Source organism: Vicugna pacos, chromosome 6 (assembly GCF_048564905.1).
Source record: "Vicugna pacos chromosome 6, VicPac4, whole genome shotgun sequence".
Classification (NCBI taxonomy): Eukaryota; Metazoa; Chordata; class Mammalia; order Artiodactyla; family Camelidae; genus Vicugna; species Vicugna pacos.
Genome location: NC_132992.1, coordinates 30,738,614 through 30,756,527, shown reverse-complemented (window position 1 = coordinate 30,756,527; position 17,914 = coordinate 30,738,614). Strand labels below are relative to the sequence as shown.

Below are 17,914 nucleotides of genomic sequence, written 5' to 3'. Positions count from 1 at the left end.
GGGGACCCCTGAGGGGCTAGACCCCAGGTCAGGGGCCCTGTTTGCTGAGGTCTAGGGACTGCACTGGCCCCAGATATATAAATTTCATGGCCACCCAAGGGGTGAAGTTTGAGGAGTTCTACAAGACCCCAGGTATTCACATACTAGCCAACGTGACCAAAACTGAAACCAAGCTAAGGGTACAGCACTATGTATCACAGCACTGATTGCAGAAGAACGCTGTCCAAATGCGCATGTGCTTTCTATGGGCAGTGGGCCCAGCATCCTTACCACCAAATGCAGCTGCCATTCACTGAGCGCTACTGTGCGCATTACTCTCATTTCATTCTCCTAACAACACTGTAAGTGGGACTATCATTATTTCATGTAAAACCTGAAGTTCTGAGAACCATGAGCTATCCACGGTCACAACTGCTTTTAAGTGGCAGAGCTTCAATTTTACCTCATGTCTGTCTGATTCCCAAGAACTGGTTCTTTTTTCCAATAGCATGCTACATGAAATTAGCTGACAATCTGAGGGTCAATTAATTTATAATCTTGCCTAGGTGTTAATCTTTAGGTTAGGCTCCATCGTAACTGTATTAGATGATCAAAGCCTGGTGAAGGGCTTAGAAAAATCTACAACTTTCCTTAACTAGAAACACTAGTTCTAGGAAATGTTGCTAAATGATTAAAGAGAGAGGGGAGAAATTTCATGGAAAAATAAATTTAGAAATGCTGAATATTATCTCTGCCTGTTAAAGATTCCCAAGCCACATTAATATTAAAGGTTGTGAGACCTGCATAAGAAAACCTACTTAACTCTGTTTAAGCCAGCATCTCCCAAGCTATTTCAGCATCTCTGTTAGCAGGTGGGGACCCTCCATTCGAATTACAGATGGGCCACTTATGAGTTGGGTGGTCTTGGTCCAGGTAAAGTTGGACTCTCTGAGCCTGTTACTTATCACCTGCAAAATGGAGCTAATATAATAGCACTTCCTTTTGGGATTACATAAAACCAAACATGGATAGCAGCTAGGAGACAGCCTGGAATACAATGGTAGATTCCCTCCTGCTGACCTAAAAAGAAAAGAATTCATATTGAGCCCTCTGAAACATGGATTAAGCTACTCAGCTCTTTTTATTTGACTGTGCAGTATTGGGTAAGAGTCAGAAAACTTGCTTCTCTTAAATGATTCTGTTTCATACAATCTTTATAACTTCCGAGGAGGTACTGGATAATCAATAAGCAGGTTATCATTGATCAATAAGTGTGTTATAGAATACAGGAGAAATTTACAATATAGTTGCTCTCACAAAAATGCTTATGGTCTTACTAAGGTCATATTGTGCACTCAAATTAATTAAAGGCTCATTAAATAGTATATATGGATTACAATCCTTTACCTGAAACTTCTGAGGTCAGTGCATTATGAAACAGAATTCTTATGATTATAAAAAGCAACACTGTGAGTGTGTGTGTGATATATGATGTATGCATCCCTAAAGAGTTTATCAGAGGCAGTGTTCATAACCAAACATATTGGTGTTTCCTCAGCAAAATGTGTAATGATCATACAGCATAAATATTAAAAATAGCCTTGCATCATCAACTCAGTCAGATTTTACAACTCACCGAGTTTTGGAGCCACTTTGAAAGAAAACCTTTCCATTTTCAGAGCTTTGGGGATTTAGGAACATAGGATAAAGGATTGTGGACCTGTTATATAAGCTAAGTACATACACTGGAAGTGCAAAAAGGCAGCTACATTGGAGCTAAAAGAGTTGGTAAAAGTTTGAGAAATGAGGCATCATTTGGGCTATAAGGAGTTAATTTTCTATCCCTGGTGAGTAAGGTTTCCACAACATCTGGTCAACCCGTTACACCCACCAAGCTGTATTTTCCTGCTTGAGTCACCAGGGTCCCACAGAGTTCTTTGGAAATTGCTTTCCTGAGATAGTCTCCACAGTCACATAGAAGCCTGACCATGAGACTGGTCCAAAGTGAACATCAGATAGGAGTACTTGTTGGAGTGTGGGAACCTTTAAGGAGTGAAGCTGGTGGGAACCTATAAGAGGATGTGGTCTCATCTGTGAATGAAAGCACGTGGGCTTCCATTCCTTGCTAATTCCAGTCTGTTAATAGTTTCCTCTACACAATGGATCCTTTGTCTTTTGGTCAAGAAATTAAACTTGGAACCTTTCAAATCCCATTCCCAGTTGTAAGTGCTTTGAGTTTCTCTACCGAACAAATGCCTAACACGGCTGATTTTCTCTGACACCCACTCTTCTTTCCTCTCTTGCATCTCACTTCTCATTTCTCTCTTGTCTTAGATAGTCTGTCTGTTTCTCCTGAAAGGGATCCCCGGGCAGGAAGAGGAGGCATCTGCCTGGTCCAAGGCTTCACCTCCTGCCACTCCTCCACCCACCTCTAAAATGTCAGGGCAGCCCACAGACGCAGACGCACTTCCTGCCCAACAACTCTGTTCCAATGACGTCATTGCCAGAAGAGGTGAGCCAGAGGTATAAAGGGAACGTTGAAGCGGGGGGCGGGGGGGTAGTCTGAGAAGAGACTAGAGGCAAAGCATTTATGTGATTGCCTGCCTGCCTGCGACAGTTAGGATAAGGGAAATTGGGGACGAAACGAAGAAAGAACAGGAAGATAAAAGCCAGGTCAGAGTAAGCCAAACCTTTCCTTCCCTCCAGTGTCCCGTTTCTGTTATGTCCCTGCCCCTTGAGTGTGTTACTGTCTAGGAGGTGGAAGCAGAGAAAAACCCTGGAGAGAGGAGATCTCAAAATAAAGTCACATAGTGAATCCCTATGGCCATTTTCTATGTGCCCACGCAAGTTTAACTACATTATTTCTTGACAGATATGAATTCAGACGAAATAGGCTGAAGGCAACCACTTACATCCTCCATTTATTCTACCCCATAGCTTTTCTCCTCTTTGAGTAGACCCAACCCTTTTTCTGTTGAAATGATTCACCAACTTCCTTGTTCTTAAGAGCGGGGGGGAAAAAAAAAAGGGAAAGAGATGCTGAGTGAGAGTAAAACTCCTCCCAATCCTTTTCATTCTATACCTATTGAGCACCTAATGTGACACTATTCTACTTACTGACGTAATTTTTTTAATAGTTCTCTCTTTCTCTCTCTCCTCATCACTCTCTTGACCCACACTCCCTCTAACCACGTATGCCAGACTCTTTAACTGTAGGATCAACAGCTTCTCACCTAGCATAGCATGAGAAATCAGTGTTGGCTGAATGAATTTCTAAAAGGACTCAGAAAAAGAACACAGAGCGCTCAAAAAGAAGAGGAAAAGGAGACCAGAAGAAAGGGTGGAGTTTGAGGGCAGAGAAACAAAGGGAGGGAAAAAAAGATGCAAAGTGGCAGGTAGTAAAAGATGGGAGGAAAAAGAAAAAGAGTTGAGAAGGGTCAAGAAAATGAGTGCAGTCCTTACCCCCAAGATATGCTCTGTCTCAATCTGCATCACCATAGCACCATACCAGCAGAACCCCGCACTTAGGGGTAAGGAAAGGAAACCTGATCCACATGTTCTCCAGACTCAATCACAGATAGAAGCACTTTAATTTGCATCTGCAGCAGAAAAGTGCTGCATGAGAAGCCTGGGAGGCTTCTCTGATTGCCCTAGAGGCTCACAGTGAGTAGCAGGGAACCAGGTGGGTAAAGGATGCATTAAACTCTTGTAATCCACACCTAAAGGTCCCCAGATCAGGAAAGAGATTAATGACCAGGGTTGCAGGAGAGGCTAGAGCAGGCCTTCACTTATCTCTTTCCAGCAGGAGATAGGATCCAAGAGGCACAGAACCTAGAGAGATTAGACATCATCACCCTACTCTGCTGTGAAGGAAAAGCCCAGCTGGGCTAACAAGCTAAGTCACAAATCTAAGTGTAACAAGTGTCGGATTACTGATCCGAGTTCTGCTGGGCTAACTCGTAAATCTAAATTAATAAGTGTCAGTTTGCTGATTCCCTGTTCATGTTTTTGCTAACCAGCTGGATTTTCAAAGAGACATATCTGGCCTTGAAATGTTGATTTGCTGCCTCACTGTCTCTACTTTTGTGATAATGATGTTGCTAAAGCTATTTCATGCCTATTGGCCGAATACCCCAAGCTTGTACTTTACCTATAAAACCTCATGCGCACGTCTTGGAGGTGCTCAGGGCTTAGGAGCAGAAGCCCCTCTGAGCCCCCCGGCGTAATAAATCTGAGTACTCCAACCCTCCGAGTGGTGCTTGTTTCTTGGCTGGCCTGTCATTTCCGTAACATTGCCACCTCTAATCCCAGGAATGGAATGCAAGTTGAGTGAACCCTGGGACAAAGAAGATTTATATTTTCATTTTTGATAAAGAATAGACTAGCCTCTCTTCCCAAAACCTGTTTTGCAGGATACCTAAGGAGGAAAACAGCATGAAAAAAAGAAGTGGAAAGGAAGACAAAGATGAGGAGGTGAAGAAGTTGCTTCATGGTCCAGAAGTGACCTGGACTTTCATGTCACTACAGGATATTAAAATGTGCTTTTCAAGAATGAAAGTTAAGTAATTACAGTGAGGAGTTACTTGGCCTGGTTTGGATAATTTGCAGAATGTCAAATCGAAAGGACGGGAGCTTTTGTGACACTTGCCTCCCTTGAGATTGCAGGCAACAGCAGGACTCTTACAGACAGCTTTGACTGCATCTGGTTGCTCATGGATGAATACGTACTGGGGTATGCATGTGTGGTTGTGCTGCGTCATCTTCTGTTCCATCAGGACATTGCATTCCCTATCCATCAGGTCCGACCTAAGATAGTCTTTGTTGCTCTGAAAGAGAGCCTCAGCTTTGAGCATCTTGTTTCCTCCAACTTCATCTTCACTGACGAAGGTCTCTTCTGGTTGCAACACCACTTTGTTGCTAAGCAACAGGGTTTCGGTGGTTTGGGCACCTGTTCCCTCCTTAGTGGCCTCAACCTGGTCCTGTGAGTCAGTGGACTGGAGCTCGTTCAGTAGCTGATCACTGTCCTCCAGTACAGCTGCGGCCATCTGAAGTCCCAACCCCAGGCCCATCCCCAGGCCCAGTAGCAGCAGCAACATCATGAAAAGGATCTGCACCAGAGTCAGCTTCATTTTGCCTGGAGGAGAGGAGGGAAACAGAAGCACTGACTGTGAGATGAAACTACGAGGATCCAGTAGAAATCTTAGACCCCTGAACACCGACAGCATAGCGGTGGGGGCCTCCTCTCCCGGCAGAGATCCTTTCTCATGTTTTGCCCGCTTCTCCTATCCCTCCCCACCACATTGCCTGTGGCTGTGAAATAGCGTGTGGATCCTGCGGAAATGGAAGATGACCAGGGGAAGCAATTCTGCAACTGGCTCATATATAGGGAATCAGTGGGGAAAGTTGACATCAACTGACAAACAAGTACAGTGTCACACTTTCCTTGAGAAAAATTCTTGTAGAAAGTCTTATTCTCAGTAAAGGACTGGAATTACCATAGGGGACCATCTCCTTATTTTTAATCCTAAATTTATTCTTTTTGTTTTTTTTTTTTTAGAGGGGGTGGGGATAATTAGGTTTATTGATTTATTTTAATGGAAGTACGGGCAATAGAACCCAGGACCTTGTGCAGGCTAAGCACACACTCTACCACTGAGCTACACTTTCCCCACCTCCAAATTTATTTTTGCTCATTCATATGTTTATCATTCTCCCTGTTACCCACCGTCCCCAAAGAAGATCAAAAGGAATAGAAAAAGTACCATAGTCCATTCTCATTCCGAAATTGAGGCTGAGGGGAAGAGGGGATGCCCAATTTCACCATGTTAAAACTATTATCTTGTCAGGGTGGGGGACAGGGTATAGTTCAAGTGGTAGTGTGTTCAATCCCCAGTACCTCCTCTAAGAATAAATAAATAAACCTAATTACCTACTCCCACCAAAAACAAAAAAAATTTGTATCTTGTCATATCAGATCGTTTTTACTACCATAGATGTCTTAACACTTGGCTATTTCCTGCTGATTAGCTTTTGTACTCTTAGGGAAGAAATGAATAAGAATGAAACCAAAAAAATCCAAACAACTGACCTGCTGGGCTTTGCCTACTAATAAGATCCTAAAGAGACTGAAAGAAGGAGCCTGCATCTTCGTCCTGCTATGCCGGCCTCATGCCCCTATCACAGAGAGATCTTCCCGACCAGAAACAAATATTGCTATGAAGAACATTTTTGAGATAATTGATAATATTAGAATATTGTCAATGGAGTAGATGGGAGTGTTATATCAATGTTTGATATACTGCATTTGAAACTTGTACCACGACTGTTTAGGAGAGTATCTTTGTTCTTAGAAAATGAACCTGAGACGCTAAGGTGCAAAGGGGCGCGATGTAGGCAACTTACTCTCCAAGGTTCAAAATATAGATGATATGTATGTGTGTATATGGTACGTTTACAGAGAAAGAAAGAAAGAAAAATTTTTAATGAGGAAAAGTAATTTTCAAAATTATGTGTCTGGATAAAGGGTATTTAGGAGTTCTTTGTATTGTTGCAAATTTTCTTTAAAGTTGAAGTTATTGCGAATATATTTTAACTTTTAAAAAAGAGAGAATATCTCATATTTTTCCCTGGAGCATCCAACATCATTGTCACTTACCTACACACCTAAGTAGCCTCAAAGACGCTTGTATCCTCCTGTTTCCCAAGTTCTTCCCTCCCAGGGTTTCCTTCTCTCCGAGAAGTGCCCTGGATACTGGTCTGCAGAAAAATGGTTATCCCCTTGTGGTCCAGTTTCCTTTAAATCCAGGCTTACTTCCTACTCCCATTCCTGTTAGCACTCCCCAGGCAGCCCTGAATAAACACACTTAGCCAATTGCCCTTTCTCCTCCCATCAACACTTTGAAGTAAGGCTGTTTGGAAATTGAAACAGATCCAGATGTCCAAGACAGGAAATGTCTCCAGCCTGAGAAATGGTTGACAGTTTTATTTTCCTAAACAATTGTTACCCTCCTGAGTTACACCCACTATCCTGTGGTTTATAGCAGCCTGACCTCGCCCATGAATTTCAGATCAAGTCGGTTCCTTAGATTCTCCGAGTGTGCTTCTTTTAACCCTTTCCTAGCATTTCTCAAATGTCAATCTCTTTGGCCTGTATTGGGGTCATCGCTCCGACATGGTTATTTAAAGCTTTTCACATTTTAGAGCTGTATCATGACTTTATTAGGAAATTTGGAGTATTTGAGCCAGTGATGAATTTTTACCTACCTTTACCTATGAAGCCTATTCCAGCCTTCCACTCTCCACTCCCTTTTTCCAGCTCCCAGCTGATAACCCGGTAATTTAGCCCCAGGTAAGAGAATATCCGAAGCAGCCCCATCACTATTAGTCCCCATCGCCTGTGTGAGTAAATCCCAGAGTCTAATGCTGATTCTAATCACTTGTTTAGCTGAAAGTGACATCATGAGAGAATATTTTTAAAGCTCTCTGGAGATTATTGAAAACCCTCCCTAGACATAAACAGGGGCCTTTGGAAGGATGATTTGCTTTGTCATTCAGGCAGAAGTTTTCAAGTGGCGACCTGGGAACCGCTGCTGCAAAGTCTATCAGGCTGAATTTTTACAGTGCTGATGTCAATAATTTACAATAACAATGACAACAACTAATCATTATTGGCTATGAGCACTTACTTCATGTGGGCATGTACTGCATTTCACCCTCACAATCTGCCCGTGCTATTCCTCTTTGGTGTCCACTCTGCCCATTCCCTCTGGTGAGATCTATGTGCAACGTGAAGGCGGAGTAAAGAGGCTTCCACTGAACCCAGTAGCTGTCCGAAGTCAGCAGGGATAATATAGCCACTATATGCACCACCTGCTTCTTTATAATTGTTCACTGTTAGAGACTGTTTGAAATTAATCCTTGATTAAATATGAAGGAAGGACCTATATCTGAGGTCTAAGTATAACCTTTAGACTGGACAGGTTTTTATTTGTTTTTTCTTTTTCTAGGCTATAATTTTCTTATCTTCTAAATTTGCATAATAGCAGCTCTTACTTCATCAGGATGTTGTGAATATTACATAACACCCTGCATGTAAAAGGATAAATGTACAGCTATTGTTATTGATGTTACATAGCAATTACCAACACCAGCTTATCACCTGATCAGTGCTATTTTCTTATTTAGAAATAGCATACTATCAAGTGGTAGAGAGCATACTTGGCATACACAAGGTCCTGGGTTCAGTCCCCAGTATCTCCTCTAAAAATAAATAAATAAGTAAACCTAATTACCTCCCTCCCCAAAATAAAGAGTAGTTTAAAAAATAATTTAGAAATAGCATACTAAGTGATATCACTTATATATAGAATCTAAAAATAAAAAAGGGGGAGGAGGGTATTGCTCAGTGGTAAAGTGCATTCTTAGCACACCCAAGGTCCTGGGTTTGATCCCTGTACCTCCACTAAAAATAATAACTAAATAAACCTAATTACCTACCCCCTAAAAAAATTAAAAATAAATCATTAAAAAAAACTAATGAATATAACAAAAAAGAAACAGACTCACAGATGTAGAGAACAAACTAGTGGTCACCAATGGAGAGAGGGAACAGGGGAGGGGCAGTATAGGGGTAGGGAATTAAGAGGTACAAACCATTATGTATAAAATAAACTACAAGGATATACTGTACAACACAGGGAATACAGCTAATATTTTATAACTATAAATGGAGTATAACCTTTAAAAACTGTGAATCACTATGTTGTATACCTATAACTTATATAATATTCTATATCAACTATACTTCAATTTTTTAAAAAATAGCGTACCAAGGACTGCAGCTACCGACACTACTCACTGCTTTTCCTAGAAGAAGTCAAACAATATCCTAGAATCTCAAGGAATTGAGGCTCATGTAGACTGATGCTTCACATCACAAACAAAGAAAGTGACTCCAAAAAGTTAATGTCTCAGATGCTACAGATAAGTAATGACAGTTCTGATGTTAGAACTCCTGACTTTAGTTAAGCAAAATTTATGCTAGATAGGTAGATAGGAGGTGGGTTAGACAGAGAGAGAGCTAGAGCTAGGGACCGAACGGATACTCCAATCACAAAATTGACAATGAATCCATCTAAGATCTAGATTCTAAGTATAAGCACTATTTCTCACTGTAAATTAATCTTAGTATGAACTTCCACTGGTGGTCAAAATGGGATGGCAATGATTGGATTTTGCCTGAAATTCCTAGAAAAATGAGCAAGTTATTTGAAACAAAAGATTTTCAAAACATTGGACAACAGGCAATGAAGGGCAGTGATCACTGAGAGATGGGAAACAAAGGAGATGAGCTTCCTCCCCCAGCTTCCTCCCTGTGGAGAGGGTCTAGGCCACATGGCACACAGAAGGCGGGGAGCCCGCTCAGGGTCTGGTCTCTCTGAGTTGAGGAGATGGAACTGGGAGTCCAAGCGAACCAAGGCAACTAGAGTTCACAGCAGAGCACCAGAGGGGACAGGACTGCAGAGAAAGAACTCCAGACCTGCAGGAGAGAGGTATCACTACATTTCTACCAGAATGGCTAAAATTAAAAAATAGTGATAATACCAAACCCTGATAAGAATGCAGAGGAACTGGATCTCTCATAACATGGCCAGTGGGAACGTAAAATGATACAGTCATGCTGGAAAATAGTTTGGCAGATTCTTAAAATATTAAACATACAATTATACAACCTACCAATTACATTCCTGGGCATTTATCCCAGAAAAACGAAAATGTACGTCCACACCAAAACCTATACATGAGTGTTCACAGCAGATTTATTCTTACTAGTGAAAAACTGGAAACAGCTCGATTATTTTTCGACAAGCAAAGGGCTGAAGCAACTGTTGCATCCTGTGGAATAACCTATATATCTGACAACCTGAATGGATCTCAAAGGCATTATTCTGAGTGAAAAAAAATAATATCAAATATCAATAATAACAAAAATAATGATATCAAGTAATAATATCAAATAATAAAAATATCAAAATAATATACATTACTGTATGATTCCGTTTATATAACACGGAGAACATAGTAGTGTTTGCTGGGGGTTAGGGTGGTAGGGATAAGGATACAGGTGTGACTATAAAGAGAGACAAAGGGTATCTTTATAGTGATGAGATAGTTCTGTATCTTGATTGCAGTGGTTACATGAATCTACACATGAAATAAAATGATACAGAACTGCACACACACACACATGCAAATTATGGTTTTAATATTCTACTATAGTTAGGTAATATGTAATTACTAGGGGAAACCAGGTGAAGAGTACATGAGATCTCTGTGTTCTATCTTTGAATCAATAACTATTGCAAAATGCAAAATTAAAAAGTTTTTTTAAGTGTTAATGCTCACCCTCAAAGTTTTACATAATGATATACAGAAACACACACAAGATCCTTATCAAGACTGTCATTCACATTTTGGTGTACATCCTTACAGTATCCTCCCACCCCAGCCAACCCTGTGTTAATGCTAAGTGTCTATTAAAATTACACGTTGAGATGCCTAATAACAGTTGAACCTAGTTCGGAGTTCAAAAGAGTCTGCCTGAGCTGGAGATTCACATCTGGAGAAGACTGAGTGTCAAGAGAAGCTTGGTTTTTACTTCGTTTTTTGTTTTGTTTTGTTTTATTAAGATGGGAAAAATAACAGCTTGTTTATTGAAAATAAAGACCAACTCAAGGTGTTGAGAAATGAAAACTGGTCCTCTTTTTAATAAGACTTGGCACATTGTACATCTTAAATTTGCACAATGTTATAAGTCAATCATATCTCAATAAAGTTGGAGGTAAAAAAAAAAAGACTTAGCAGAGAGGAAAAACCGATAAGGGAGGAGAAAAAGGAAAGAATTGTTAGAGCAATGATTCTGGGTGCTCAGACTCTGAAGATGGATTGGCTGATTTTACGAATGTAAATGTGTTATTTTTAATCTATGAATTACACTTCAGGATAGTAAAGGGAACATACAACATGTTTGCTATAAAAGATTGGATCTGGTGACATGGCTGAGATCCACTGGTTTAAAAGAATCAGTCTTGCTACCCTGTGAACAGGGGAACTACTCCCACATTCTACAGTGGCGAGTGCTACCACTTAGTGACAGTTGCTTGGCTATAAGAATTCAGGTCAGCCTGGGGCTGGAAGCTGTCGGGCTGTGAGGAGTTTCTTAGAATGGGAGACATGGAAACAAAAGAAGGGAAAGAATGCTGAACAACGTTTTACTAATAAGGAATCCAACTCTGCTAGGATCCCAAATATGCCATTAGCTTTTTTCCCCAGGGTTTTTTGTCATTCACATGCCCTCCAGATACACGAAAGTCCAGGATTGGGAGGAGATGGACACAATTATTATGTCTAAACACTGACTCCTCCATTAGGATCCCAGAGTGCCCAGTTGTCTGCAGAGTTTAGCATCAGTTTACCCTGCCCCACCGAACACAACAGGGTCCAGCCTACTAAGGGTATTCGGCAAATATCTTGCTAAAGAATGCTTCCTTGTGATACTACGTAGTGTAGTTCTTACAGAAACAGTTCCAAAGGTTATACTCCCCTCAAGAGTAGCCAGCCAAGGGGACAAGTAGAGAGTGAAACCTAATCTGTGCTCTGTTCAGCAAACTGTACAAACGGACATAGAGCTGATGTTCCCCAGAGGAAGGGGCTTTTCTTCCAATCCATGCAAAGGTGGTGTTTCAGCTTTCTGAGGACCTAAATAGATGCCTTTGTATTTTAGTTCACTTCCACAGAAATGACCTCATGTGATTCTTACAACTTCTCCACCAAATAAGAAGAACTAGAATTATTTCTCTTGTTTTGCAATAAAATTAAAGCCACATAGATAGTGGGTGGCAGAACAGGAATGAGACTCCGTCTCCTGACTCCCACGGATTGTTCCTGCTCTTATACTATCTGCCTTGCCCCTGATAGTCTGTTCCGGCTGAGGTCATTTACTCAGGGATCTAGAGAACAATCAGTTACCATTGATGCCAAAAACAACCTTGCATATATATAAGATGGATATTTTCAGTTACTATTAAGGATCATAACAATTCATCTTTGTAAAATGTGATACAGACTGGCTCACAATCTGAGAATCCAACCTTTCTAACCTCTGCCAGGTCTTTCACTCTTCTGATTCTTTTATCCCCTCTCTAATGACTACAGTTCTCCTGATTGGGGCTTTTACCTGTTCAGGTCCTGCGTAGCCCTGGGTCCATTAGGCAGATGACCATCCAGAGAAGTTTTTGCACTGTGTCTTGTTCTTTCTAACTGAGTGAATTTGGCAGCTTCTGTCATGTTGGAGGAGTTTTGTTAATAACATGTGATCAATGAAACTGACCACAACCACCCTACTCCAATGCAATAGGAACTTCCGGAGCCAACAAAGTCTACAGAAGGAGCTGCCCCCAATTCCATCTATCCAAGTTCTCTGTCCCTTCACAGCCTACACCTCTGCTAGGAAGGATGACGGCTCACTGACACTATGGGTGGTATCCTCCATAAAAATTATGTTCATTCAGTTTTGTCCAGCAGCATAACATTCACTGACTTCTTTGAAATAGGCTTAACAATTAACAATTATCTTTAGAGACATTCTGGCTAGAAAAATTTTTAAATGACTTTATCATTCTTTATTATTTGGCTTTGCATGCCAAAGAAGCAAACAGATTTCCCTGTAATTTGCACTATTCTTATTGGGGGCCTTCACAACCTTTCACATTTGAAAATTATCAGATATAAATTAACCAGAGGCACTTTAAGGCTCTGTCACCTACAGATAGTTTTTGTTTTACTCTAATGTTTACCTGCAGGCTCCCCTATAAACTACAGGCCTGAATTTGTATTTTTCAGTTAAGGAAAAGGACAGTCTCACAGCCTCATGAAAAAGGACTGTACCAGATACTTCAAGCCATCGATCCTCGAAAGAATAAACTCTTAAGCATAGTGTGCCCTCTGTATCTCTGATGCAGAATCCGCAAATACAGAAAGCCAACTCTACTGTGGCATTTTTTGCATACAAGGGACTTGAGCATCTCCAAATTTTTATATTCACGGGGGCCCTGGAACCAATCCTCTGAGGATACCAAGGGGTAACTGTACAGGCTTTTGAATAAACATCACTTAGACATCTTTCATACCAAACCAGTGGACTGAGTCAAGATTTTGAGAACTCGTTTTAGTCAAAAAGTAAACAGCTTCTGAGATTGCTGACTCAAGATCCAGCAGAACAAGAATTATTTGTATAAAGCTGAGTGGACTAATAAGGAACATTTGTGGTTATTTGCTAGGAATATTGTTTTAATGTTCTATTATGAATATTTAAAGATGTTTTTCTTTCTTTTTTTTTCTTTCTTCTCTCTATAATCCATAACAAATTACTAGACTCTGCTTTTTTTAAATGAAATAAACATTTTAAAATGATATTTGATCCCCACTGACCCACACATTTGACTCATACATTTACCACGTCTCCCTACTTTTCATGGCAATATAACTATTTGCATAGGTTCAGCAAGTTCAGTAAGATCTTTCTTACCTCTCCCAGTATACAGGTGCTTTGACCTAACTGACCGGATAAGTTCTGCCTTCAGAAATGGACTAAGAATGTCACCTGCTATATCAGTAAACAAAGGATGTTGCGGCCATCAAGCCATCAGCCAATACAGCCACCCCCAGTGGTGCCCCCTAAGGGGACTCAGGAAGGGAAAGAACAGAATACTGACTCTAGATAGTTAAGGTGCATATCAAAGGAATTAGTTCAGTAAGCCCAGACTCCTGTATCCTCCCATACAGAGTTAAGCCCTAAATTCATTAAATTCAGATGTCTAGTTTTCTTTAGTTAACAGTACTCTTCTGATGTTCCAACTACCTGGTTTTTGTTGCAAAAACTCCCGGCTCTTCCTTTACCTCTTCGGAACCACCCCTCAAGCTATCTAAAGGGCTGTCTCTTGGGCTTCGCTTCTCAGAAGTCTGCCAAATAAAACAAAATTCTCGACTTTTAGGTTATGTTGGTTGTGCTTTTTCTTTAGTCAAGAGAGAAATAAGAAAAGGGAAAGCTTTTAGAATCTTTGGTAAGTATTATTGTTGGCCATAGGGGAAATGATGGTTATGTTGTTAGCTAGGAGAATGTCCTTGTTCTTAGAGATGCAGGCTGATGAATTTAAAAGCGAACTGACATGATGTCTGCAACAGTTTACTTTCAAATGGTTCAGGGGAAAAGAAGGAAGTGTATATGTGGCTAAATGTTTGAATTAAGTGGAAGGTATACTGGTGTTCATTACACTATTCTTTCCACTTTTCTATAGGTTTGAAGATTTCTAAAATAAAAAGTTGAGGAGAAAATGGACATTAAAAGTTTCCCCCAAAGTGGGGGAGGGATAAATTAAGGAGTCTGGGATTAACAGATCCACACGACTATACATAAAACAGATAAACAAGGACCTACTACGTAGCACAGGGAACTACACTCAATTTCTTGTAATAAGCTATAGAGAATCTGAAAATACACACATGTATATATATAACTGAACTGCTTTGCTGTACAGCTGAAACTGTTGTAAATGTTGTAGATCAACCATACTTCAATAAAAAATAAACATTTTTTAAAAAGAAAAAATGCTAAAAAAAAAAGCGTACTGATGGTTAAAATGGTCAAGTTTTATGTATATTTTACTGTAATAAAAACAAACAAATAAATAATTTTTTAATCCATAGTAAATACACCAAACTGATAATAGTGTTTATCTTGGCTTAGGAGATACGGAGATATAAGGGTTTTGTTGTGTTGTTCTTTACATAGCTTAATTGTTCTACGTTAACAGGTATTGTTTTTATAATCACATACGGTCTTTATTTCAATTTTAAAATGTTTATATCCGTATCTTTTTTAAAAAGCCACAGCAAGGACCCTTCCTCCTGCCCCTGTGGCTTCTCTCTGCACCAAACACCTGCCTTCCTCACAGCCCCAGCAAAACAAGCCCCTTACAAACCACATTTCTCAACAAGTGCTTTCATGCATGTCGTTAGCCCCATATCTCTCTTCCCCGCAAACACTGTCCTCATAAACTACTGCCCACATGAAACATAACTCCCTCTAAACTGTTCTCCCAGAACAAATGGTTTTCTTCACCACTGACTACCTCTCTGGGCAAGGCCTCTGCCCATAAATCACTCTTTCCCCAAAGTTCCTGTGTAACCCTTCCTTCACTGATTCTCTCGGAATCACTATTCAGTCTCCTGGTGAATCCCCCGAGGTGTGCTGCTAAAGATTTCTCAGTTACTAGGTTAACGGGATGCTCTTCCCTGTCTGATGAGGTAGTGAATTGTTTTCATTTTTTTCTGGGATTAGTCATGGCTCTCAACTCTTCCAGACCTAGCCTCCCAACTCCTCACTTCCTACCCTGCAGCGGACCAAGCAGAGAAGGACGTGCTCAAACATATAATTATTGCAACAAGAAAGGACAGAGAAACATCTCACCTTCCTTCCACATAATTTAAGTGTTGCAGAAGTGGACCATTGTTATTCAGGCTTTTGCAAACAAGTCTTAATGTTTCAAGCTACTTGATTTGAAGTGCTACGGAAGTGTACCATTGTTATTTAGCCTTTTGCAAACAAGTGTACTTGATTTGAATAGGATTTTAGAGATTGTAAGATCAAAGATTTCTCTAGTTTTGTCCGATATTCATCTAGCCCCTGCTTCCACGGGGGAGTGGGTGGGTATAGCTCAGTGGTAGGGCACATACTTAGCATGTATAAGGTCCTGGGTTCTATCCCCAGTACCTCCACTTAAAAAGAAAAATGTAACTCAATAATTTCTTTTTTGTGGAGCTTTTCACAAAAAGTGGAATCTATCTCCCTGTCAAGTCTTAACTTTCCAAAGTTGGGTAAAATAAATGTAATTCTTCTTTTACGTCAACAACCCTTTAAAATGACAGAACATAGTTTTTCACTATTCTATTTCATCTCCAATTTGCTACCGAGTGTAACTCCATCGGATCTTTCATATTCAGCCTAAACATGTGATGTCTTTCCCAATCGCATCATCCACCCACATCATTCTCTGTAGACTCAAAGATAGGGAGACAAAAGTCACGAATTTGAGTCCTGGCTTAGTCATTCCTTTGCTGTGTGATGGTGAAAAAGTCAGGTGACCTTTCTCTAAACCTCTCTTTATTCTTCTGAAAATGAAAATGAGAATAGCATTAATGATACTTACCCAAAAGTCTCCATAAAATCAAAACTAAAAAGGACAAAGAAGGTAAAATCTTTTGTAGATTGTAAAGTACTCTGTACAGGTTATGTTCAGTGGTTGTTCACATTCAAGTTCCAATCTCAGAAGTGACTTCCTCTTATTATAGATTAGGTCCTTCCCTATTTGGCCTTTTCTTTTCCCCCTTTGGGATTCAGCCTCAATGGGTCTTTTGGAACGATTGTGGCAGTGATTACTCCAGGGGAATCAGTCTCTTTGTAATAACAGTGGTCTCATTCTTTTAAAAAATGCATCAACAAAATAGCTGCAACCTCCCTCTGTACTAGTCATTTCTCCACATTTAGTCAGCTTTCTAATTGCTTCCTTATCTCCAGATCTCAAAGCCTGACCACATCACTAGAGAATGTCCCAAAGTCTGGAGGTTTTGGAGTCTCTAAGCTGGACTTTTAGCAGAGGTCCTGGGAAGGAACGGCTGTGTTCCCTCTAATATCTTTGAAAAGTATGTAACAGAGTCATTACCCTGCAGGGACCACCTTGCACAGCTCTTTCTCTGCTGCCCTCTTATGGACATCTAAGTCAAAGCCAAAGCTATCAGTGTGGGCTCATTTCTTCTCATTATCAAGAGTCCCTACTGCACGGCACAGCTGTAACTGTACTATAAGCAAATCATAAGGTACTGCATCAATAATCAATTAAAGAAAAAAATAATAACCAATCAAAGGTCCTATTTAACTCCCAGTCAGTAGTAAAAGCCATCTTGTCTTCTCCCTCATGTCATACGCAAGTCTCAGTTGAGTTCTATTTCAAGATGTCTCCCATCATTAAAACACTTTTTTAAGCCTCTTTCCTTGACCCCACATCTTTCCTCCATGCACCACTCCCCTGTATAACAAAAAATTTTTAAGCAGTTGTTTGTAGACACTGTCTCTACTTCCTCGTCTCTCACCCTTTCTGGTGTCCACTCCAATCAAGTTGTCATTCTTGTTGTTCCAGTAAGACTACTCGTCAAGAGAAACAGTAACCTTGACTGTTTTCTTCGCTTGCCCTCCAAGACATCCTACTTTCTGATTTCCTCCCATCTCACTAATGGGTCATTCTCATGCTCCTTTGCTAGATCCTTCCCTTTGTCCTTATTTCTTTCCCCTAGATGATATCATTTAGATCACTTGCTTTAATGCCATCTATATGCTAATTACTTCCAAATTTATATATCTGGCTTAAATTTTCTCTCTTTGATTCCAGAATCACTTATCCAATTGCATACCCCACATGTCCACCTGGAGGTCTGGACTTTTGAAACTTATCAGCTATAGAAGCAAAACTCTTGATTATCCACCAAAACTGTTCCCCCTTAAGGTCTCATCTCAGTAAATGGCAGCTCCATTCACCTAGTCTATCAGGGCAAAAACTTAGAAACGATTCTTAATTTCTCTTTTTCTCATACCCTATTTCCAGTATGTCAGCAAGTCCTGTCTGCTCTATCTTCAACATATCTCCAGAATCTGACCTCTTCTTACGCTTCCATCACCACCACTGATGCAAAACTAACTTTTCACCTGGTCTACCACAATGGTGTCTTATTTGATCTCCCTTCCATTTTTGCCATGGATTTTCTACAAAGCAGGCAGTGATATGTTTGCAATTTTTTTAAGGTAAATCCGTTAAAAATCCTTTCA

General features: G+C 40.3%; 1 protein-coding gene across 1 annotated transcript; it reads right to left on the bottom strand.

The window, feature by feature from the left end:
* Positions 1-1,151: 1,151 nt before the first annotated feature.
* RNASE10 (ribonuclease A family member 10 (inactive)) lies at positions 1,152-12,281 on the bottom strand. Its single transcript, XM_015251044.3, has 3 exons — positions 12,215-12,281; positions 6,635-6,735; positions 1,152-5,113 (listed from the first exon to the last, which is right to left on the bottom strand). The coding sequence occupies exon 3, from the start codon at positions 5,106-5,108 to the stop codon at positions 4,467-4,469; it is 642 nt and encodes a 213-aa protein (XP_015106530.1). The 5' UTR covers positions 5,109-5,113; positions 6,635-6,735; positions 12,215-12,281; the 3' UTR covers positions 1,152-4,466.
* Between the last annotated feature and the right edge of the window lie 5,633 nt (positions 12,282-17,914).